A 23117-nucleotide genomic window follows, 5' to 3' on the forward strand; every position below is an offset into this window, starting at 1 on the left:
AATAGACAAACCAGACAAGCTCCATGAAAGCCACACACCGTCCGACACAAGAGCTGCTGAAGAGCCTCCCAACCACTGGGAGCCAAGGGGCCTGGTGCCCATCAACCAGGTCAGGAACCCTGCTCTGGCAGTCTCTTCAGTCGGCTTCTCAAACATCCGTCCCTCCAGCAAAGGAGGCAGGGACACAGAGGACTTACCACCATCACACCATGAGGCACCTAAGAGGCAGCACTCACGTAAAGCGTGACATCACTGGATCCATGTCACCTTCCCACAGGCATTCTCACCCCATCCAGCACAAAGGCTGGAGGATGGGGGTGACAGGACCAGCCCGAATCACAAACGACAAAGTAGCAGGCAGGGTCTAGGACTCAAATGTTCTCTGGACCAACTTGGGAAGGACAAGACACAGCTGGAAAACATATCGAAAGCCTTCCATGCATACACATGAAGCCATAAATCCTTCACTCCCTTGTTAACACAGCTCCAGGAAACAGCTGTGAATGTGCTCACAGGTAAGAAAATCAGGAATACCAGACAAATAAGGAAGCGGGATGGCCCCACCAGTGAAGTGCTCTCTGGCAAGCGTGAGGACGTAAGTTCCAGAGCCTGCACTTAAAAGGGACAAAAGTGGTGGTGCACACTTGTGATTCCAGAAGAGGGGAGGTAGAGTCAGGTTGATCCCTGGGGCTTGTAGTCCAACAAGTCTTGCCTACTTAACAAGCTCCAGGGGTCTGAGAGACTTTGTCTTAATAAAACTCAAGGTGGATGGCTCTGGAGCCATGATATCAAGGTTGTTTGTTGGCCTCCAGGTCACATGTGAGCTCGTGTGTGTGTGTGTGTGTGTGTGTGTGTGTGTGTGTGCGCGCGCATGTGTGTGTGTGTGTGCAATGCTCTCTCACCCCACACGTATATACATAGGACAAAAGAAAGGAATGAATGGAGGAAAAGAGAGGGAGAGGAATAGGGAAAGAGAAAGAGGGAGGGAAGGAAAGGGAAGAGAAGGGAAAAGACAAAAGCCACATCGCCACAAAAATCACAGCATGGCAACATAAATGTACAGGCCATATTAAAGGTGGATGTAAGTTCCAGTGGCCCAGTGTTTATACTAGAAAACAAAGTCCTTGTCAGAAGCAGCCCCCTCTCCACTTGCTAGGGGACCCCCATGAAGACCAAACTGCCCATCAGTTACATATACGTAGGGGGCCTAGGTCTAGACCCTGCATGCTCTTTAGTTGGTGCTTTGGTCTCTCTAAGACCCCATGGGATTTAGCTGACTCTGTTGGTCTTCTTGTGGAGTTCTTGTCCTCTCCAGGTCTTTCTGCCCTTCCCCCCTATACTTTGACAAGGCTCCCCGAGCTCTGCCCCATGTTTGGCTGCAAATCTCAGCATCTTGTTTTGACCTGCTGCTGAGTGGAGCCTCTCAGAAGGCAGTTATGCTAGGCTCTTACCTGCCAAGCATGGTAAAGTATCATTCATAGTGTCCCGGGGTTGGCTCTCTGCCATGGGGTGGGTCTCAGATTGGGCTGGTCATGTGGACTCTGTTGCCTGCTATTGGGTCACTTCCTCCTAGCAGGGATGCCTTGCCTGGCCTCGGTGGAACGGGATGTGCTCAGTCCTGATGAGACTTGGTGTGCTGGAGTGGGTTGATATGGTGGGGGGACGACTCCTTTTTGCTGAGGAGGAGGAGGGAAGAGGGGAAAGGGCTGGAGGTGGGACCAGAGAAGAGGAGGGAGAGGGCTGCAGTCGGGATGTAAAGTGAATTAAAAAATACTTAAAGAAAGAAAGAAAGAAAACAAAGTCCTTGTGCACACACCTAGAAAAGGCTGCTTATGCTTTTAACTGACTTACTTTTTTTTCTGGATGCAGTAAAGCTATAGGTAAGATTTATTTCTATTTTTGCATCTTCAGACTTTCTGTAACAGATAACTTTTTACCTTTGCAACCCTCTGAAACAATGAGTGTTTTAAAAGCACATACACGGTTCAACACCGTGTTCTGTATAGACTCTGTACGCCTTTGCTATGTGCAGTACTAGGAACGGAACCGGGGTCTTACACATGCTAAGCAGGGGGGCTCTCTAAGTGAAACACATCCCCCTAGACCTTGCTCTTATGAGATCAAGTCTTATTCAGGCTAGCAGTAAACTCACAATCACCTGGTCCCTGTGCCTCCTGAGTACTGGGGCTGCAGGTGTGTGCTACCGTGTCTGGCCTAGAGCACCGCTCCCGAGCCTTTCCCATAAAACACATGTACATCCCAGCAAAAGAGCATCTTCTCTGCCAAGGCTCACAGATCCCAGACTCCCAGAGGCCCTACCATTGGCGAGGACGTGAGCGCTGCATGGTTGCCGGGGGTCTCCCTGGGGTAGATGCCTCGGAGCTACTGAGACTCAGGGGGATTTAGTCAGAGCAGGTAGACTTGGGGAAACAGGTGCAGCAGGGCCATGTTTGCCTTTCCAGTTCCCCAGGCATTATGATGGGGTGGGGGGTAGGAGGTGGGGGCTGGGGGTGCGGGGAGTGGGGCAGCTACACCTTAGTAACCTGCCTGAGATGGTGTCAGACTTCACTGCTTCCTGTTTTAGAATTCTCACCCCCACTACAGTCCCTGCCCTTGCACACAAATACCAGTCTTCAAACTATTTATCCTAGACAGAACCGGCACAAGGCACGTTATCTGACCTCCCCCACCCCGGCCGCTGCCCCATCCTGCATGGAATGAAGGCTGCATCATGGTCTTGATACCGCCCTCTGTCTCCAACATGAATATCGGAATAGACAAGACCATTTTACAGGGTTTTAAAATTCATTATGGGGGTGGGGGTGGGGAGCGGGGGCGGGGAAGATAGCTGGAGAGATGGGTGAGTAGCTTAGAGCTCTTGCTGCTGTTTCCAGAAATCCCAAGTTCAGTTCCCAGCATCCACACTGAGTGACTCCAAAACTGCTTGTGAAGTCCAGGAGGGGATCTGATGCCCCCTTCTGGCTTAAGTAGGCACTGCACTCATTGTGCATGCCTGGCTCATGCACACATCATTTTTAAAAAACCACACGATTTTCTTCTGTGGTGTAGCCACTGGTAAGAAGCCCATGATACTGTACACAATCCCTCGCTCAGGACCCTGTACACAACCCGAATAACCCTGCAGCCTCTTAAATCCATGCTAGCTAACTAGTGCAAAACTATGGTCCTTATCTATGAGCCTGCAAAGAAACTGCAGTAGGTAGCTCAGAAGCCAGGGGGCTACCGGAAGGGCCTCTTTCTTCTGTTCCCAAACACCGTCGCTCACATCTGTTACTCTGGGCACACACTCTCAGGCTTAAGTCACCCCATTTCACTGTGAGCACCCCTCACCCCAACTTGTCTGGCCACGTTTTCAATGACGTCTGTATTACAGTGCACTGTATGGGTCAGGTGGAGTTTGGCCATTCCTACTGTCTGTGGCCCAGTGAAAATATGATGGGGTTGGCACTGGACAGTCCCACACTCTAGGGAAGGAAGTACTTGAACGAGGAACAAGGAAGTACAGTGAGGTGTTCCATCGCTGCTGCTGTGCTGCCACCCACTCACCTTGTCCAGGAGAGAAGTCAGACAGGGAGAGGCCATGGTCAGGCCAACTTCCGGCACATTCCCTACCCGGGGCCTTCATGCCGAAGTTAGTATTCAGTGCCATGGGGAAGGCAGGGCACTGGAGACATTCCTGTTGGCTCTCTGGGGCTGTGGGTCTTAACCTCCACGGATCTTCATCAATGTCTTTAGTCTGAGTTGTGACCCTTGCGGGGAGAGTTGCTGTTGGCATGCCATGGGTGGGGAAGCTGGGGGTTCCTTGCTAAATATCCTATAGCACAAAGCTCCTGAAACAATAAATTCTGCAACCTCGGTCCAAGGCTGAGACCTCGGTCTGCGATGAAGCCAAACCCAGCAACCTGAAGGCTGAGGCCTAATGTCCCATCACTCCAACGTGTTCAGAGGAAGACACAGGAGGCAGGATGGCAGCCTGGGGGCCAGAGGTGCACTCTGCGGCATTGATGGTAACTTGCGGGCTCTGCTCTGGCCACAGCTGGAATCTGTTACTCCGGAGCCCTATCACAGGTTGACGTCTGTAGCAGCTTTGCCAAGTGTCTCTGAGGCTGACCGTGGGCAATGCTGCCTTCTAGGGCGATCCGTGGAGGACTGGACCTCCCAGATCCATTGGAATTCATCATTTCTCCGGGGGTAGGGGCGGTGTGTCCCACGTCCTCTCAAGGGGATTTGGCCGGCAAAGTCCCTCTCAGCTTGACCCCTTTCTCCATCAGCCCCACCCTTCTTGTTAGTCCAAAACATCCTGTCTATAGATGGAGAGTGTCATGTCCCTCATAAACACCCTGCCCCCTGCAGTTTCCTGTTTCCTCTTGGGGAAAATTCAAAAGAAACAAAGATACCCCACTGAACATTAAAGTAGACATCCAAGGCTCTTTGTAAATTTTCCTCACCCGCCCTTTCACACCGACTCTAAGGGCCTCTTCCTTGCAGTGGACTGTCCACTTCCCCTAGCCAACTGCTCACACTGCCCTAGGTGCTCCAGATCCTCCCCAGAACCTGTGCTCCTCCTCCCAAGTGATCCCCCTCTCCTTCAGCCACTAGCCTCACTCAGCCATGCACCCTGGCTCCTCCCCAGCCATAAGCTCTCTCTACCTTGCAGTGTGCTGCGCCCCACTCATTGCTGGGCTCTGCTGGCACCCAGCACTGTTTTTTGTGTGTTTTTTTTTTAACTGAGGTAAGTAAACATCAGCCTATGCAATTTGGCCAAATCCTGCTAAATGTACTTTGCTAAAAGCCACTTTCAACACAAGCGCTGTAAAAGGTGGCCCTAACACAGCTGCAAATCCCTGCAGCTCTCAACAATGGGACTCAAGGAAATGTCCCTTCCCGATCCATTGGGGGGCTGGGGCAAGAGATGAGGGAACTGGTCCCCACGCCTGATGCTCTAAGGACAGGGACCATGGCTGAGAACCTCCAGCACCTTTTCCATGTGGCTCTGATGAGCCATGCCTGCTGCAAACACTAGAGCTAAGCCAGTAACTTGCCCTTGAGATGCATCTGCAGGGGAGTCAGACAAGGTGCTAAGGTGCAAAACGGCTTATGATACCGGGGAGCCTGCGGGGATCTTCTGGCACACTTCACTGTAAAACTGTACCGATGTGGATTTGTGCCAGTAAATATGAAGGAGAGCTGACAATAGCAAAGAGTTTCTCATCTTTAAATTATTGTCTGTAACCACAAGGCAGAACTCTCTGGGTTCTAGTGGGCTGCCCAGGGGTAGACACATCCAGAATACTGGAACGTTTTCCTAGGACGCCCCCTCTGCAAAGAAGGAGAACCCTCCGAGAGTGGCTATGTCCCCTCCCACACCTCCATTAGAGGTGTAAAGTTAGTACAACCTTTGCCAAGGGCAACCTGGCCGCAGAGACTGAACAACAAAGCTACCTCCTGAACCCTGCATCACCCGGGAGAGCAATTTTGGTTTTTTATTTTTTTTCCTTTTTCCTTACAAAATGACCTAAACATAGTCTTTGCAGTACTGTTTGTAAAAGCAAATGACTAGACACAATCTAAAAGCTGAACAGTAGGGGACTGGTTAAATAAATTATAGGACATCTGTGAGGCTGGGAAAGGCTGGAGTTCACTTTCTACACCCATATGGAGTCACTGGTCTGGCGGCACAGGGCCAGCTCAGGCAGTGTGGAGGCACTGTGTTACCTACCGGTAGCCCTGGGGCTTGTAATCGACCAGGCTAGGATGCAACTGATTGAATATTCAGTTTCGGAAAGTGGCTGTGGGAAGCCAGGGCAAAAGGGCTGCCTCCCAGTGAGGAGGCTGGGTGGAAGAGAAGCAGCAGACAGCCCCTTGCCTTGGTGCCTTTTTAAATTTTTTTACCTGCGTTCTACACAAACATGTTATTCAGAGCTATCCCGAGAGGTGTCCAAGTCTGCAATCAGGGCGACCGCACTTTCCCTTTTTCCAGTTCTTTTTTCTCACCTCTCCCTCACCTTCTGTCACAAGGCGGCAAGGGTGCAGAGTCTAAAAGCACAGATGGCGGATTCAGGAGTCCTGGCTCTGCCTCTCTGAGAGCTTATCCCTCTGCAAACCTGAGCTGCCTCCCTCAGCCCCCAGGGACAGGAGGAGGTCCCCTGCTGAGAAGATTAAAGCAGATGGTCCCTGGGAAGCCCCCAGCTCCTCTAAAGCGGCTAATGCTGGGCGATTAGTCTCTCTCTTGCTCTAGGCCAGCAGCAGTCTACATTCTGAAGGAAGCTGGGCCTCGGGGGGTCCTTGGTGGGGAAATTTGTGGGGCTCAAATTTTAGGGTGCAGTACTTCCTTCTAGCCACAGGCAGTGCCAGCAGCTCTGTGGCTGCCCCCTTTTCTCCTCCCCCACTGAATTCTGTTCCCACCATGAGGATGAGAGGAGAAGTGGTTTCCCAGGCCAGACGCCTGCAAGTCAACAATGTGACTTCTGAAGTGACTGGACTGTGACCTGCGGGCCCTGATGGCAGTGGCTTTGAAAATGCTGGTGACTCAAAGCAGAAGTACGTCAACGCTGTTCTCCGGAGAGAGGAAAGCGCCTGTAAAAGCTTTGTTCTCACTCCACCTTGCAAGGGAAGCATTTCAAGAGAGCCAGCCAAGGAAGCAGGAAGAAGACAGCACCCAGTGGGATTGCAGGGGTGGGGGTGGGGTGAGAGGATGTCAGGGTCACTGCATTGAAGCCATCTCTGATACACCCACCCCCTCCCCCTTCCCCCAGGCCCATGCTGCACTGTCATGTCCTGGTTCCACTCCACCAGGACTACGCCAGTCCTTGCAGACAGCTTGAGTGCTCTTACCTTAGGTGTCTAACTTTCCTCACCTGCCAAATGCAGAGCATCACCACACCCATCCCATTAGGCCTTAGGAAGATGGACTTAACACAGGGGAAGTACTCGAAATAGCACCACGTACAGTATGTATAACCAGTAAACGGCTACTTCTGTCCACAAACGTTGTCACCATCATCATCATTACCACTACCATCATCATCATCACCATAAGCCATGCCCTCTCCTCCCCTTAGCTCTGTTCTGTTATGCTGTCAAATACCACAGAGCAAAGAGCCTACTGAACCCCAACACAAGTGCATCAGCCCCAGCTCCCAGCCCGCTGTCACCCAGGGTCACTTGCAAAGACCCAACATCTACCACAATGTGGAGATGGCTGAATGCCAGCCTAATACCTCTGTGCTCTGTGGACACAGTGCTCCCTACCACACCTCAAACACTCCTGACTGGGAAGTTTGCAACGCCCACCTGCCTTTGACCACTCCTCATCCTACCACAGAGCAAGTAGGTGGTGTGGGGACAGCGGCTTTGGTGTCCTGCCCAGCAGCCCTAGCAGAACTCCACTCCACTCTGAAGCCTGGACTAAACCACAGGGATGGTAATGGCACTGTCCCTGCAGCCAGTCACAGCCCTCTGCACAGACAATGGAAAAATCATCACCTGTCCCTAAGAACTGAGCCGGCATCTCCCTGAGTCCAAATAAGGGCAACTTAACACGTGACACTTGTGCCAAGAGCTTCCTTGCAGAAAGGCACACAGACACACTCTTCCATACAGCCTTCCCTATCCAGCCTCAAACCCACTCAGGTAGGTGTTCCCTGGGGCAACTATCCGACACACCCTGTGTGACACTGGATAAATGGCCTGGCCATGCCCTCTGCTCCTTGGTCCCCACCGGGGCTGTCAGAGTAGATGCGTGTGGCCCAGCATGGGCTCTGAAGACCACCATGCACGCTGTAAGACTGAAGCATCACACAATGGTAAAATAGTTCTTACTTTCTGGGAACAAAATCCAGAGCATGTCTCCACAGTCATGTTGGCCTGTGTCATGGAGGAGGAGAAAGTGTGGGTGACGTTCTCTGGCAGTGGAAAGCACCCTCGGTAGGTGGCAGCTCGTCCTGCAGGGAAGGAATGGGGTTCTGATGAGAAATGGCATCTACAGTTGGTGTTGGGTCCTGAGACCTGAGGTGAAGGGGAGGGCAGGTATCACAAGGGGGGGGGGCGAGTAAAGAGTCCAGATGGGTTGAGCCAAGCACCTGAGAACAATGCACTATGGGAACTACGGTGGCCACCAGGGTGTCTGACAGAGCTTAAGTGGCTGCAAAGCTGAGTTAGGGGCTTGCTTCTCCTGCAAGTGGTAGTGGGGGTGAGGGTGAGGGGGGTGAGTAGCTGTTTGTTTTTCTTTTCTTCATTTTGCATTTTAGGTCATGCTACCTTCCACAGTAGGTGGTGGTCTGACAGATTGATGGTCTGGGGAAGTTCTACGACTCACGAGAATACGCATGGAGAAATACATAAACTTGGGTATCTAGACAAAGCACTCCTGGGCCTCCCAGCAGGCCTGCCCGCCTGGATTCTAAGAGTACTCAATTGATCATAAAGGAATCTTCTTGCCAAGTTGTTCTTCAGCCTTCTGGTGGAAAAGCTCGGCTTGCTTTTTGGTTCCCTTGGAACTGAGCAAACCTTCTGGGATGTTCCAGCACCAACTGTTTAGGGATAAGTTTCTTGAGATGACATCTGATTCTCATCCTCTTCACATAAGGCCTCCTGAGGTTTGGCATCTGCCCTCAGTTTGTTCTACCTGTCATGTCTCCTAGCCAGCGGCACAAACTCTCACCAGCCTTGGGCAGGGTGAGGATTTTTCCTTATAAACTGTCAAGTCTGACCAGGATCTGGGCCTGGAAGCACATCCTGATTGACCACAGAACTAGGAGTTTGGGAATCAGGTGCACAGAACTAGGAAGGCCACCTGTTGCAGAGAAAACAGGTGCCTTTGAGTCCTCAGGACCTGAGGCGTCTAACCTATGACTAGCCCTGTGTCACAGACTCAAGGACTCTGTCTTACCTCCAACCTCCAACCTCTGAGGACTGTTATGGATGCACCGTGTGTCCCAATGCCAGCTCCAGACCGCTGTGTCCCCTCATGCCCACACAGCTGCTTAGGACTATGGTTGGACAGCCAAGGCCACCGCCATACTGCCCACCACTCAGTGTTGTCCTGTGGCAAGGACAGGCCACAAAGGACAAAGACTCAGCTCAGGCCACAGAGCTCAACCACTGGCACGGGACAGACGCTGAGGGCTAGGTGGGAAGGGAGGGTCACCGGGACAGACAAAGCACAGAGAAGGAAAGTAGGCAGTATCCCAGGGAGTCTAGGCCATGGCAGGCTTGGGGGACAGTGGGGGCCATGAGACTACAGGACGGAGCTCTCAGAAGAAGGCCGTGTGTGGTCTCCTTGGCTCCCTGCAACCAGCCTCAACACTGAAACCCAGCCAGTGCCAACGGGGTGATGAGCGAGTGAACAAATGGGATGAGGTAAGGTACATGGGGCCTCGGCATCACCTACAACAGAGAAGCAACTCACGAGGCTTGGGAGGCCACAAAAGTGGTCTGTGCACATCACTGATGTGACTGCTACAGGATGACGCCATTAGTTATCCACTGGTCTGCAGCCCTCACTCTGTATCTCCAGGTGAGAGCCTCGGGGCCAGTCAGGGCACAAGAACACTGTCAAAGGAAGACACTGATAAAGTGCCAGGACTGACCCTGATTCCCAACTGGAAAGCAAAAGCATGCTTGGTGAGTATGTCCTAGCGGCTGCAAAAGCTGCAATTTACAAAAGGTGGTCACCTGGTCACTTCTGACAGCCTGTTAGCGTAGCTCCTGGAGAGGGGAGCGGAAGGTAAAGGTCAGCCACACAGCTGGCCACAGACACCACTGCCAACATGAACCACGGCAGCAGTTCTGACACACACACACACACACACACACACACACACACACACACACACTCACAAAGGCTGGCCTGAGTGACCAGACCATCTGTCCCTCAGCCAATTGGAGGCAGAGGCAAAACAGCTGTCTCTAAGTTAAGTCAAGGAGCAAAGAGGGAAGCTGGAGGGACGGCCCAATCCACCTCAGACCTGGTCCTGCTGCGGCTCCGGAGTGAGGGAGCAGGCTAATCACCTGAAGCCAAAGAAATAAAAGATCCAAGAAGCTAGAGTGGCTGGTCCAGTCCTCAGAAAGCCTCCATAGGCCTCCACGGGACAGGGAAACCTCGTGTCTGGCACATACTAGGTGCCGGTGGGTTTCTGAGGCACATACTAGGTGCCGGTGGGTTTCTGAGGCACATACTAGGTGTCGGTGGGTTTCTGAGGCACATACTAGGTGCTGGTGGGTTTCTGAGGCACATACTAGGTGCCCGGTGGGTTTCTGAGGCACATACTAGGTGCCGGTGGGTTTCTGAGGCACATACTAGGTGCCCGGTGGGTTTCTGAGGCACATACTAGGTGCCCGGTGGGTTTCTGAGGCACATACTAGGTGCCGGTGGGTTTCTGAGGCACATACTAGGTGTCGGTGGGTTTCTGAGGCACATACTAGGTGCCCGGTGGGTTTCTGAGGCACATACTAGGTGCCCGGTGGGTTTCTGAGGCACATACTAGGTGCCGGTGGGTTTCTGAGGCACATACTAGGTGCCGGTGGGTTTCTGAGGCACATACTAGGTGCCGGTGGGTTTCTGAGGCACATACTAGGTGCCGGTGGGTTTCTGAGGCACATACTAGGTGCCGGTGGGTTTCTGAGGCACATACTAGGTGCCCGGTGGGTTTCTGAGGCACATACTAGGTGTCGGTGGGTTTCTGAGGCACATACTAGGTGTCGGTGGGTTTCTGAGGCACATACTAGGTGCCGGTGGGTTTCTGAGGCACATACTAGGTGTCGGTGGGTTTCTGAGGCACATACTAGGTGCCGGTGGGTTTCTGAGGCACATACTAGGTGCCCGGTGGGTTTCTGAGGCACATACTAGGTGCCGGTGGGTTTCTGAGGCACATACTAGGTGCCCGGTGGGTTTCTGAGGCACATACTAGGTGCCCGGTGGGTTTCTGAGGCACATACTAGGTGCCGGTGGGTTTCTGAGGCACATACTAGGTGTCGGTGGGTTTCTGAGGCACATACTAGGTGCCCGGTGGGTTTCTGAGGCACATACTAGGTGCCCGGTGGGTTTCTGAGGCACATACTAGGTGCCGGTGGGTTTCTGAGGCACATACTAGGTGCCGGTGGGTTTCTGAGGCACATACTAGGTGCCGGTGGGTTTCTGAGGCACATACTAGGTGCCCGGTGGGTTTCTGAGGCACATACTAGGTGCCCGGTGGGTTTCTGAGGCACATACTAGGTGCCCGGTGGGTTTCTGAGGCACATACTAGGTGCCGGTGGGTTTCTGAGGCACATACTAGGTGCCGGTGGGTTTCTGAGGCACATACTAGGTGCCGGTGGGTTTCTGAGGCACATACTAGGTGCCCGGTGGGTTTCTGAGGCACATACTAGGTGCCCGGTGGGTTTCTGAGGCACATACTAGGTGCCGGTGGGTTTCTGAGGCACATACTAGGTGCCGGTGGGTTTCTGAGGCACATACTAGGTGCCGGTGGGTTTCTGAGGCACATACTAGGTGCCGGTGGGTTTCTGAGGCACATACTAGGTGCCCGGTGGATTTCTGAGGCACATACTAGGTGTCGGTGGGTTTCTGAGGCACATACTAGGTGCCGGTGGGTTTCTGAGGCACATACTAGGTGCCGGTGGGTTTCTGAGGCACATACTAGGTGCCGGTGGGTTTCTGAGGCACATACTAGGTGCCCGGTGGATTTCTGAGGCACATACTAGGTGCCGGTGGGTTTCTGAGGCACATACTAGGTGCCGGTGGGTTTCTGAGGCACATACTAGGTGCCGGTGGGTTTCTGAGGCACATACTAGGTGCCGGTGGGTTTCTGAGGCACATACTAGGTGCCCGGTGGGTTTCTGTTGAGTCAGCACAGTCACGAGCAAATCCTTGATACTGTCCATGTCTTCGTTCCAGGCCCCTGGCTCATTTGGACCTCTCGGCTCCCAGGAACATCTACTCAGAACAGGAAACACCTGAACATGCTTAGCAGTCAGAGAGTAGTCAGTCGGTTTCCCTGTACTCTGGCCCTATTCACAGTGACTGTGGCCTACCTTGGCCCTTAGGACCGGGCTGTTTCTTCTCAGTCTGTGTAATTTTTGAACTGTAAGCTCATCATTGGTGAGAACTCAACTGTGAGAAGCCCCGATGCCTGGGTTGGTTGGCACAGCTCTCCTACTTGCTCCTCTAAGGACTCCCAGAACCAAATTTGTGTTGTGCTTGTAAGGTCAGGCAGGTGGCACAGAGCTGTAGTTACACGTTCTCAAGTCTTGCTTGCTCCTTCTCAAACCAGTTTCAGGTTCTCAAGTCCCACCACCCTAGTGCTAGAGATGCCACGCTGAGAAGTTAAGATTACAGACGGGAGCCCAGGGAACAGAATGAGTCATCTGTAACCACGTAGCATGCCTAGACTTCCTGTCAGCTTCTCCTGCAAGGGACAAGGGAGGTGCCCAGTCATGAGCCCAGGCCGTTAGCTTTTCATGGTCCTCACTATCTCTGCAGCCGTCAGGAGTGGCTGACAGGAAAACAGGGCATAGACTCCGGCCTATGGGACGTGGCTGTGGTGAGGGATATGACTGACATATAAACTTGGGATGAGGCTGGCACACTCACGCTTCCTGGAGCCCGGCTGCTGCAGCCCCGCGCTGTACACAGAGAGCCGGTGAACAGCCCCACACACGGAGCCCTTCTCCCCTTTACACTCGTAGTTGCACTCCTTCAGGCTGACACGTGTGACTGGCAGCCGGTTCCCACAGTAGCATTCTGCACCGGCCTCCAAGCCGGCATAGACATAGGACCTGCAAGATACACACAGAATGGGAGTGAATCCCAGCTGGGCCCAGAGCTGAGGCTGGAGTCTAAGACATGGTGAGGTCGGAGTCTAAGACATGGCGAGGTCGGAGCCAGGTGACGGCAGCTGGGCCTTCGGGACAGACCTGAAGCTGAGATGAGTAGAGAGGGGCTTGGCCATCGGCATGGCCTAGGGCAGCAGTTCTCAACCTGTGGGTTGTAACTCCCTTTGGGGGGGGCGTGTCAAACAACTCTTTCACAGGAGTGGCATATTAGATACTTGTAATGGTAGCAACACTGCAGTTCTAAAGTAGCAACGAAATAATTTTATGGCTGGGGGTCACTACTACACCATGACCAACTCTATTGAAGGGTCAGAGTGTTAAGACGGTTGAGAACCACTGACATAGGGAGTAAGGCCTCACCCAGAGCTAAAATCACCGAAGCGCAGGGCACAATGTTTTCCTGGGAATAAAGTATTTAGCCCCATTGATCTGTCTGGTCAGTTTGGAGACTGAACTTGTTTCCTCTACGGTCTCAAGTTACAAGGAGTCACACCAGAAATGAGTGGGGACAGGGTTCTCAGTAGATGTGCAGAGCTCTGATGTACAGTGTCTGCCAACTGCTGTGGTGCAAACACTCACACAGGTGACCTCCAGGTGCCCAATCACAGGCCACAGGGTAAGATGTAACTGTGCCCAGCATCAGCACAGCTCTGGCCTGAGGCCATGCAACAGATGGTACTACGGGGCCCCTCTGGCAGGGTCCTTCTCCTGCTCCTCACCCACAGGTCACCACTGGAGATGGACACAGCAGCCCAGGACACAGAACCTGTACAGAGCTGTACAAGGTGACAGCTACAGAAAGTGGGCCGCGTGCTCATGCTCCCTTTCTGGGGTGAAAAAGCCCAGATTGAAAACTCCACAGAGCGATGGAGCCCCACCTGGCTGCTTTTGAAATGGCAGATGCTCTCACTTGCTGCCTCGGAGCCTCAGTTTCCTTACACAGGAAGAGGCTGAAATGAGGCGATGACATCATCATGCTCCGCCTCACCTTCCTCTGAGCTACCAAGCATGGACAGGTGGGTCCTGCCCTTACTTTCCCCAGGTATAAAGTTTATGACCACCTACAAGAACTGGGTGGGACTTGACTTATAGAAAAAAACGTAAAAGAATCTAAGGTGATACAAAGTAGTAAAGAGCGCTGCTCTGCCTGTCTTCCAACAGGAACATGCACGCACGGTGAGCTGTGACTGTCCTGTCTTTAGGGACCACTCCTGGCACGTGATAGATGCTGACAACCACCGTGAGAGCTGATAGCATCTAGAGAGGCAAATTTTGTTGTAAACATAAGTAGAAATGGTGTTTTTTTTTTAAACCACTGGACTGATCCTCAATTTTATTTTAATTGGGGTCCACTGGTCCCTTTATTTTACTTTTGATGGGGCCTCGCCCTCTTCTATGGCCTGCTCAAATGGGTCACAGGGTGAGTCCCTAGCACAGCGGGGATGGAGGCCAAGTGTCCAGGTGCCTGCCAGCCCCCTGGTCGGATGCTGGTGCCCTTTCTCCTGGAGATTAGAGTCTGATGAATGGATGTGTGATGGCATCAGGATGGCCATCCAGCTCAACGACGTCCCTTGGCTGTGGGACTGTCTTCTAACCTCATCCCAATGCAGTCAACGGCTCAGTCTCGCACTCACCGGTCAGCGCAGGCATCCTGGCAGTGGGCCACGGTCATCTTCCTCAAGTCATAAAACACCGCTGCCTTCAGAGTTCTCTCCTGGCCCTCCTCACTGAAGCATCCCAGGTAATTGCCTGCAAGGAGGGAACACAACTGAGGTCATAGGTCATAGGCTTGGGGGTGGGACCTGGGAGTCAGGGAGGCCCCAGCCATTGGCTTTCCTCTCTGGAAAAGTCTGCCCGCCTGCCACCAGTGGGAAAAGCCGGGATCTCCAGCCCCACCCGGCCCACGTGCTTTTCCAGAAAGTAGAGGTGAATGAAAGCTGATCGTCAACTTCCCCTCAGCACAAGAGCCAGGTTGGCACCTGGGCAGCTTTCTGCCCCTTTTCTCAGTTAATGTCCTACTATGTACCTGGTTAATGGCCTACTGTGCGCCCAAAGGTAGTGGCCAGGAACCTGGAGTCAGCCTGACTGCAGCTTTTCTCCACCACCCTTCCTCCCTGGTTTTGGACATGCGTTTTATTTTAAATTATTATTCACTGTACGTACTGATCTGGTACAGTGTGATGATTCAATATAAGTGTGCAATGATCAGATCATGGTGGTTGGTGTTTTTATACACTTGATTCCTTGTGGCTTAATGACCTCAGATTCTCTCTCCCCCTTCCTAGGCTCAGAGAGGTCTTCTGCCTCGACTATGGTCCCAAGACACTGTTCTACCACCTTCACGTGAGCCAGAGGGAGGCCGGGATCCGGAGGGGTCCAGAATTGGTTAACCCAATACTGTCCATAAGAAGGGGCATTTTTAAAACAAAAAACATGCAGTGTATTGCTAGCGCATGTAAACAGAGTCTGTCAGCTTTAAGACAGGTGTCCATGTGGGAAATGACGCAACCAAGTGACCGTGGAGCCCTCTGCCATAACCTCGGCACCTTCCCCAGTCAGAGACGCTTGGGGATGAGTCCATAGGGTAGTGGCACTATTGACCCAAGCATGCACAGTGGGAGTTGCTGGTAGCCCTGCCCATCACAGACAAAAAGGAAATGCCTCCCAGACTTGCAGGGAAACTTGGAGAACGCAAGCACAGCCAGCCTCAGGCATGTAAATGTCACATACACGCACACACACACACACGCGAGCGCACGCACTCAAAACACACAGTGTTTTAAAGATATGACATTTGGGAATTTGCAAACACACTCTCACATGGTCCCCAAACTGGGAAGGCACATCCACAACCACTATGTTGGGGGCTGGATAGGACACCTGCACTGATGCTGCACACAGCCTGAGCGTGCGCACACACCAGGAACAGGCGCCTGGCTCTCCAGAAGCTTGTGGCTTCACAGGGCTGGCTAGAGAAGAGTGAGGTCATGACTCCTCACAAGGAACAGTGGCTTCAGCTGCACAGTGTGGGGAAAGGCCCCACACCATTCACTCCTGAGGGGCTCTTTTCCTCTGTGAGCACTTCCACTGTAAAGGTTACTTTGGATTAAGCTGAATCACGTCAATTATCCATGCCTCAGTCTCCCTGACTGTCGAGTGGATGCACACATACACCTTTGCTCTGGATCAATGCCCTCCTTCCATCGAGACAGAGCTTCTCAGCTGTCCTAAGGCCGGAATCCTTCCCTCATCGCTCTAGCTCTCCACGGGGTCTCAGGACTCTAAGATGTTGCCTTAAAAATACAAGCAAGCTAATGCCTGGGATTGTCAGCCAAGTTCCAGCCATCCACTTGTTTTTTTAAAAAAATCTTCTAAGTCTAAAGCCTCCTGGAGGGTAGGGATAACAAAGTTAGCCCGAGTGACTCACAGCGTTAGGCACGACGTTGGTGTTATCAACCTGGCTGGAAACGGCGGGTCACAGCTCCTACAGACCATACTGGTAGTTCCAGGGTCTGGGTGTCAGAGCAGAGGGTCTCTGGTACAAGAAGGGTGGCCCAGCTGACCACACCTGGCTCTAAGCCCCAGAAGTCTGAATTCCTGGAACAGGTAACATCCAGGACAGCAGAAAGCTGTACTTTCACCACCCATGGCTGATTCTCAGGTCAGAAGATGCCAGGAAGAGGGAGTCAATAGCAACTTTCTTCAATATGGCCCCTTCTAAAACTCCATACCTCCTGAGGCCCATCCATACCTGTGGCCACACCCAGCATGCAGCCTCAGGACTCCTGAATCCATCCCATATGGTTGCAGAAAACACCTATCCAGAGCAGTGGGCATAAATTATTCTCTGCCTGTCTACTTAGCAAACAAGAAGCTGCTGCATCTGAGAAATTTCCGATGTGTTGGTCGGCACAGACAAAAGCCCACTGCAGCTTTCAATTAAATATCCCAAACACAAATTCTGTAGCCGAAAAGGAAACTCAAAAGTTCAAAAGGCACCCAGATCAAGGCTTGACTTGCCCATATTGGAATGGCGCATTGCTGTTTCTGAGAAATGGACAGTGGAGGCTCGAATCCCTGATCCACTAGGACAGGGCCCCTGTGACCTGGGATGTGCAGATCCTCCTAAGATGCAGGTTTCCCCACCTGCAAAACAGGGACATGGTACCAATTCCAGAAGGTTGGAGGTTGTGAGAATTCCACATGGGTAACACATGTCCAGTGTCTAACAAAAGGCTTGGAGTGTCAGGGACCCAGGAGTGATGATTTTATGTTTAATAGTTCATTTTAAATAACGAAGAACTCTCAATTACTTTACTTTCCCAGAACTCACATTCTGTGTTGTTGAATAGGCGTGAGCACCACTCACATCAGTAGAATCTTTCTGAAGATTAAATTAAACAGGACAACAGATGGACAAGTACACAAAATGATGCTCCATACATAACAGATGCTCAAATAAATAACATCTATTATTATTCTGATCCTATATCGTAACCTGGGACCTAGTGGGACAATGGATCAGTAAATATTAGCTGACTAATTAGCACATTAATAGAAGAGAGAAAAGCAATGGTTTCAGCAGCCAGGCTGGCTTTCTGAAAGAAGTGGCTGAGCGGCCAGCAGCTGGACTCTGTGTCTGGACAGCCTGCAGAGGAAGCCCCCAGCCCCACCTTGCTGCCCAGCAGTCCTATCTTGGGGTGCAGCCAGAGCTGGAGACACAGATGGTCCTTCTGGGTTGTGGGGGAGCAGAGGAGCCCTTTGTCACTTAACGTAATAAATGGCTTTTCTAAATCCCTGACAGAGGCAGGAATGTGCAGAAAAGCAAGAATTTTCGAGGGATGCGTTGGGACTGGGATGCTCCTGAGGCGGATTTATTACTTTGGGCTGAAAGGAGGCGATGCATTACCGCCTGTGACTCTGCATCTGTTCATGTGCACATCGGAATGGACAAGTCGTGAGGCCATTAACGATGGCTTTGGAGATATCGGGATGTCTTTGGAAATTACTATCAATAAAAAACAAACTGGCTATGGAGAAGTTACTATTTTTCCCCTAGTAAACTTACTGACATTTTATTCCATTATGGATGTTGTCCAAGGTATAATGAAATGCTCGGTGATTGATGGAGACTCCTGCAGCTTCCGTGGCTTGCAGGATCCCTTTCAGGGGATGGCGGGATGCCCGGGCTGCAAAGAGACACTTGCTTTGTCTGCAGTCCCAGCAGCTGGCCGAGGGCTACACTGTGGGCCACTCTGTAGACCACGTAGGGCCAGAGAGTCCCATCTGAGGAAGGGGCAGGGGCTCCCAGGCCAGTGTTCTGCCTCCCTCTGTGTTCTCTGAAGACTTCCAGCATGTCACCACACCTTCCTCAGACACTGCTCTTTTAGAGTCTGCAGGGAGGACAACTTCATCTTTAAAATTCTGCAGAAGATTCAGAATATTTAATCATCCATGGAGTGACGGCGCCATTGGCCATTCCAAGTCCTTATTGCTAAGGCCCAAAACCAAGACTGGACCTTGGATGCTGCACTGTAACACAGTGTAACCAGAGTTAACCCTTTCTTTGTTTGGTAATCAGGGTACTCCAGAGGGCAGGGACAGGGGCTATCAACAGGTAAGGAGGAATGCCATTTTTATTCACACCCAACACCATACTGCTGAACAGTCTTGTATTACTGTCCTGCTTGCATCTAACTGTGATCTCGCCTGCTTCTGTGGGGCCCTTCCATCGCTACTGTGTCTTTGGAGGTAACTAAATGGTTCTCCTGGACATAAGCATGGCCAGAGCCAGATTTCCAGGCCCTTTAGTCCCCTTCTCTGAAGACCAGCCATAAAAGGTCTGCTCTCCCTCAAGCCCCAGGCCATGCCCTAACCTTCCTTCAGCAGGTCTGTGCAGGGTTATTTGGATATATAACCGACTCCACCTCAGACAGAGCATTCAAGGGTCCAGTGCAAAGTGTATACGCAGGCTAACGCATGCTGAACACATATGGAAGACTAATGTTCTTCAGTAAGTGAGGATGGAAAGGAATGGAGAGCAGACTCCAGGTGCGTTTGTCCGAGGCCACAGAGCCATGAAACAGCACCAGCAAGAAAGGAACTCAGCTCTGTCTCAGCGAGGATGCACCTCACAGAACATGATCTCAAGCAGCCCACGGGCCTCTCCTGGTCATTTGCACGTTAGTCTAACTTACTTGCCCTGCTAATGCCTGCATAGAGACCCAGGTTCTTGGTGTCTTGGGGAGATTACGGGAGACACACACACATATAAAATGAGCTATGCCACCAGTCTCTCTTGTCTCCTTACACGCAGGCCCTGCTAAAGAACCCACCGTGAGGAACACCGGCTGGATAGTGTCTGAAACACAAGGACCCACAGCCTTCTAGCCGTCACTCTGTTGGGCCCACTGAGTCATCTCCCCAAAGCAAAGAGAAGCTGGGGTTTATCATTCTCAGAATAAATAAAGGGCTGAGCCTGTGAGTTAACAGGAGGATGGGCTTAGTATCCCGAAAGGCCTGAGATCTGAATTCCAATGGCACAAAATGGGTAAGTTGATCAATGAATCAACCAACCAAGCAACCAATCAATCCCAAATTGTAGGTACGGTGCTTTCTCTTAGGCCTTCCCCACCCTAAGCCTGATGCCGCACTTGCCTCACCTCCTACAGTCTTCCACTTAGCTCTCCAGGCTAAGAACTCTGCACACTAAGCTTGACACTCTATACGCTACGCTCAGCTTTCTATGCTAAGTACTCTATGCTTGTTACTTATGCTAGGTGCTCTGTAGACTATGCATGATACTCACCCATGTACTTTATTTTAGGGACAGGAGCAGCACCTCCTCTAACGGCTTAGGGCAGAGGACCGAAGAAGAGGTGGTAACGGGATCGCCAGAGCAAACTGAGCTCAGGTGCCAGTCAGGCACAACTTCAGCGCTTCCAGTGTGCTCCCCAGGCACCCAGCATGTGCCTTGGGCCCCGTACAGAGAACTGACAGAACTCAGTGCAAAGAGGACCAGGTCACAGTCTCCATCTTGACTGGGGGCTCCCAGCCGTGTCAAGGCTGATCCCCATCACCACCCGCTCCCAGGCCTGCCACTCCAGGCTGCTCTGAGATGTCTGTCCTGTCTTACCTCCATCCCCTCCCACTCAGGCAGGGTCCTCAGCCTGCTCCTGCTCCACAGTACACCTTTCCCGGCAGCTTTCCTCCCTGGTCTCCCTGTCACGCCCGAGTCAGGGTTTCCTAAGGTCAGTGCAGTGCCCAGATCTAGTCTACCTCTGAGTCCTGACTTCAGGGTTAGCTTCCAGAAACCACAAACTATGAGGAGGACCTTCGCCATCCACTCCACTACTCTAGGCCTCAATGTCTTCATAATAGTGTCAGTCGTAGCAGAATCACAGCAGGGTGATGCTGTAAGCAATAAGAGCTTCCAGTTAGAGAGCCAAGCAATTCGTGAGGAACCCTTGCCTAGCGGAGGCGCTTGGCTTATGAGGCAACCAGGATGGCCTAGAGCAGTGGTTCTCAACCTCTGTGGGTCGAAACCCCTTGGGGGGGGGGGTCAAATGACCCTTTCACAGGGTCACATGTCAGATAGCCTGCATATCAGATATTTACATTACCATTGATATAACAGTGGTAAAATCACAGTAATGAAGTAGCAATGAAAACAATTCTATGGTCAGGGGTCACCACAACATGGGGAACTGTATTAAAGGGTCACAGCATTAGGAAGGGCCCCTGCTCTGGAGTAGATAAGGGGACTGGCAGCAACCAAAGTAGGAGCATCTGCCTCATTAGATGTGTGAGGAGCTGAGACTGTGCTTGCTGCTCACCAGTCCAAAGACAGCAGCTACTGCTGCCCCAGGACACCCCATGACACTGCTCAAAGCCATTCCAAAACGTCTGCACAATATCCCTGCGGTGTCACCCAGGAAGGTATGACTGAGCCAAGATCAAAGTCTGAGCTCTAGGGGTCAATATCACACCTCTCACCTGCCATGGGGACAAGGAATGGGACGATACACGTAACCGCGAAAAGGGCTCGTGGCAACGGTGGAGCACTTACCTCGGCTGTGGCTCGCCGGTCCAGGGGCCTCGGTGCCCAGGGTGGATGGCCCCTGGGGGTCACTTGTGAGGTGGTGTAGCCAGCGCCGCCGCAGTGAGCTGCGGTTCCTCCGGGGCCAGCGGATTCCAGGTGGAAGTCGGGCCAGAGGACTCCTTAGTGCGTCCACATCAAGTAATAGGTCAGGGCTACTGTGGGGATCATGAAGGCTCCTGCCGTCCAGCAGGCCCACACCCAGTGCTACAGTGGCCACTGGCAAGGCCTGTAGGCTGCCAGGAGCCCGGAGGGCCTGTGGGAGGGCCACTCTGGCCCGCTGCAGGAGCAGCAGGCTGCCGGTCATCAGGTAGGCAGCCGTGAGGAAGAGCAGTAGGAACTGTGTTCTGCGGAGAAACTTCTGGAGTCTGAAGAAAGGTTTGGCCATGCCCCTGGGCAGCAGGGCTCCCAGGTGGAGCCTGGGGACGGCTCCTAGCACCTGGGCAGGAGGGACGCCAGGGCCTCTAGAAACGTTATCCCAACATCCTGGCTCCTGACACCTGTCAGCACACTTGTGGACTGCTGTCCCTGTGGGTTTCAAATGTCACCATCACTTCTCTCCAGCAGTGGCAAGCTCCTTGTTGGTAGCTTCTGCCCGGGGGTTACCATCTCCCCCATCCCTCAGCTCTCCTGGCAGTCTTCAGTCTCAGGAACCTAGAAAAGTGGAGAAATAACATTAAGATGCAATATAGGATCCACTGCCCCCTCCTGGGCCAGGGTACTCCCCACAGCCTTATTTTCCAACTGGACAAATGACTCAGGAACACTGGGCAAAGGACACAGATTCCAGCTCTGCTGCTGGCCAGCTGTGTGACACTGGGGAAGTTGCTGAACCTCTCTGGGCTTCCTCATCCGTGACCTGAGGGTGCTACTGTTTTGGACAGTGGCAGTGAAGGTCTTGTAACGTCTCACACGGTCATCAAGATGAGTTGCCCAGTAACGGCAACAGCGATAAGCAGGAGGAAGGCGAGTGGCCGTGGCTTCCACTGAGCCCCCGGTAGTCTCACACGGTCATCAAGATGAGTTATGCCGCCACCTCATTTTTACTCCCACCGATCTAATGAGCTAGATACTGTCTTGTCCTCACTACGCAGACGAGCAAAAGAGAGCAAAAGTAATTTCCTGAAACTCCACAGCTGGCAAACACAAGGACCAATCATTCCAAAGCCTCTTTGCAGATCTGTTTTCCCAACTACAACACAGCCCAGCCTGAAGCACAGTTTTACTGTAACGCCAAGTGTGCCCTGCACAGGCCGGTGTAGACTGAAGGCGCTTAATACATGCACACAATGAGCTGCCACCCTGTGAGGCAGTGAAGCTGTGATCTGTATTCCAGGAGCAGCTTCTACAGAGGTTGGTTGGTCACTGACTCTAAGACAGAGGCCCAAGGGAGGGAGGGATTTCCGTGGACTTCCTGCCAGGGTGTCGGGACAGCACCAGGAGGCTGGGGGAGCTGACATGGAGAAGAGGGAAGGTGTGCTGGGCAGGCTTGCATGGCGCCCTTCACTGGCTAGGCCATGGTTGCTCGTGTTAAGCTGTGGCTTCCATCGGCGGCATCTCAAAAGCAGCTATTGGGGCTGGTGGGGGCTCTGCAGCTGCCAGGAGCTCGGCTGCTGTGTGAGGAGGGCCCTGAGCACAAGGGCAGGCTTGTCCCAGAAGAAAGGCCCCTGGAAGCGTGACTAAGCCGCTGGCCGTAACTAACATGGTGAGGGCAGTGCTTCAATGGCTGTTCTGTGCACAGACACGGCCTGCTGGGTGTGAGAAGAAAGACAATGTTTTGGCTCCGGGGCCCAGCATTCCAGGCTGCAAGATGACTGGGGGCCCAGGAGACCATCCAAAGGGGGTCCAGACCAGCCTGGGCCCTCCGGATTAAGTTCTGAGAGCTAGGAGGTCTGAAGCCTCCAGAAGGCTAGGGTAACACAGGTCCTCACCAGCAAGTGACGGTGGAATCCAGCTGAACGGAGAAGCCTTTGCAGATGGTCTCAGAGCCTTTCCTTTCTGTCTAAGCTGGTGTGTCGCCAGACCCACCCCTGCCACCCTCAGATTTGTAAAACCACAGAGAAAATCCCACGAAATCCGGACTGATCTGTCTGCCCCCGTCCTGGGCTTCTCCAATCCACAGCGCTCAGGCTACCAGGGTGAGCCTCCTTAACACGCGAATTTGATC

The 23117-nt window shown here is 52.6% G+C and overlaps 1 protein-coding gene across 5 annotated transcripts in view; it reads right to left on the reverse strand.

The window, feature by feature from the left end:
- The window catches only part of WSCD1 (WSC domain containing 1), a 50746-nt gene that overhangs the window by 19076 nt on the left and 8553 nt on the right, over positions 1-23117 (reverse strand). For 4 of the 5 annotated variants that reach the window (XM_084763323.1, XM_084763324.1, XM_084763325.1 and 1 more), the window contains exons 2-5: positions 20921-21604; positions 14487-14601; positions 12611-12795; positions 7843-7964 (exon numbers count right to left, since the gene is read on the reverse strand). In XM_084763323.1, the coding sequence (XP_084619449.1) occupies positions 7843-7964; positions 12611-12795; positions 14487-14601; positions 20921-21338 (840 nt within the window). In that variant the 5' untranslated portion in view covers positions 21339-21604. Of the gene's footprint in view, positions 1-7842; positions 7965-12610; positions 12796-14486; positions 14602-20920; positions 21605-21862; positions 21882-23117 lie in introns of those variants that run through there. The other variant, XM_084763326.1, reaches the window with a different exon arrangement.

This window comes from Acomys minous (genome assembly GCF_964271855.1).
Source record: "Acomys minous genome assembly, chromosome: 16".
Lineage (NCBI taxonomy): Eukaryota > Metazoa > Chordata > Mammalia > Rodentia > Muridae > Acomys > Acomys minous.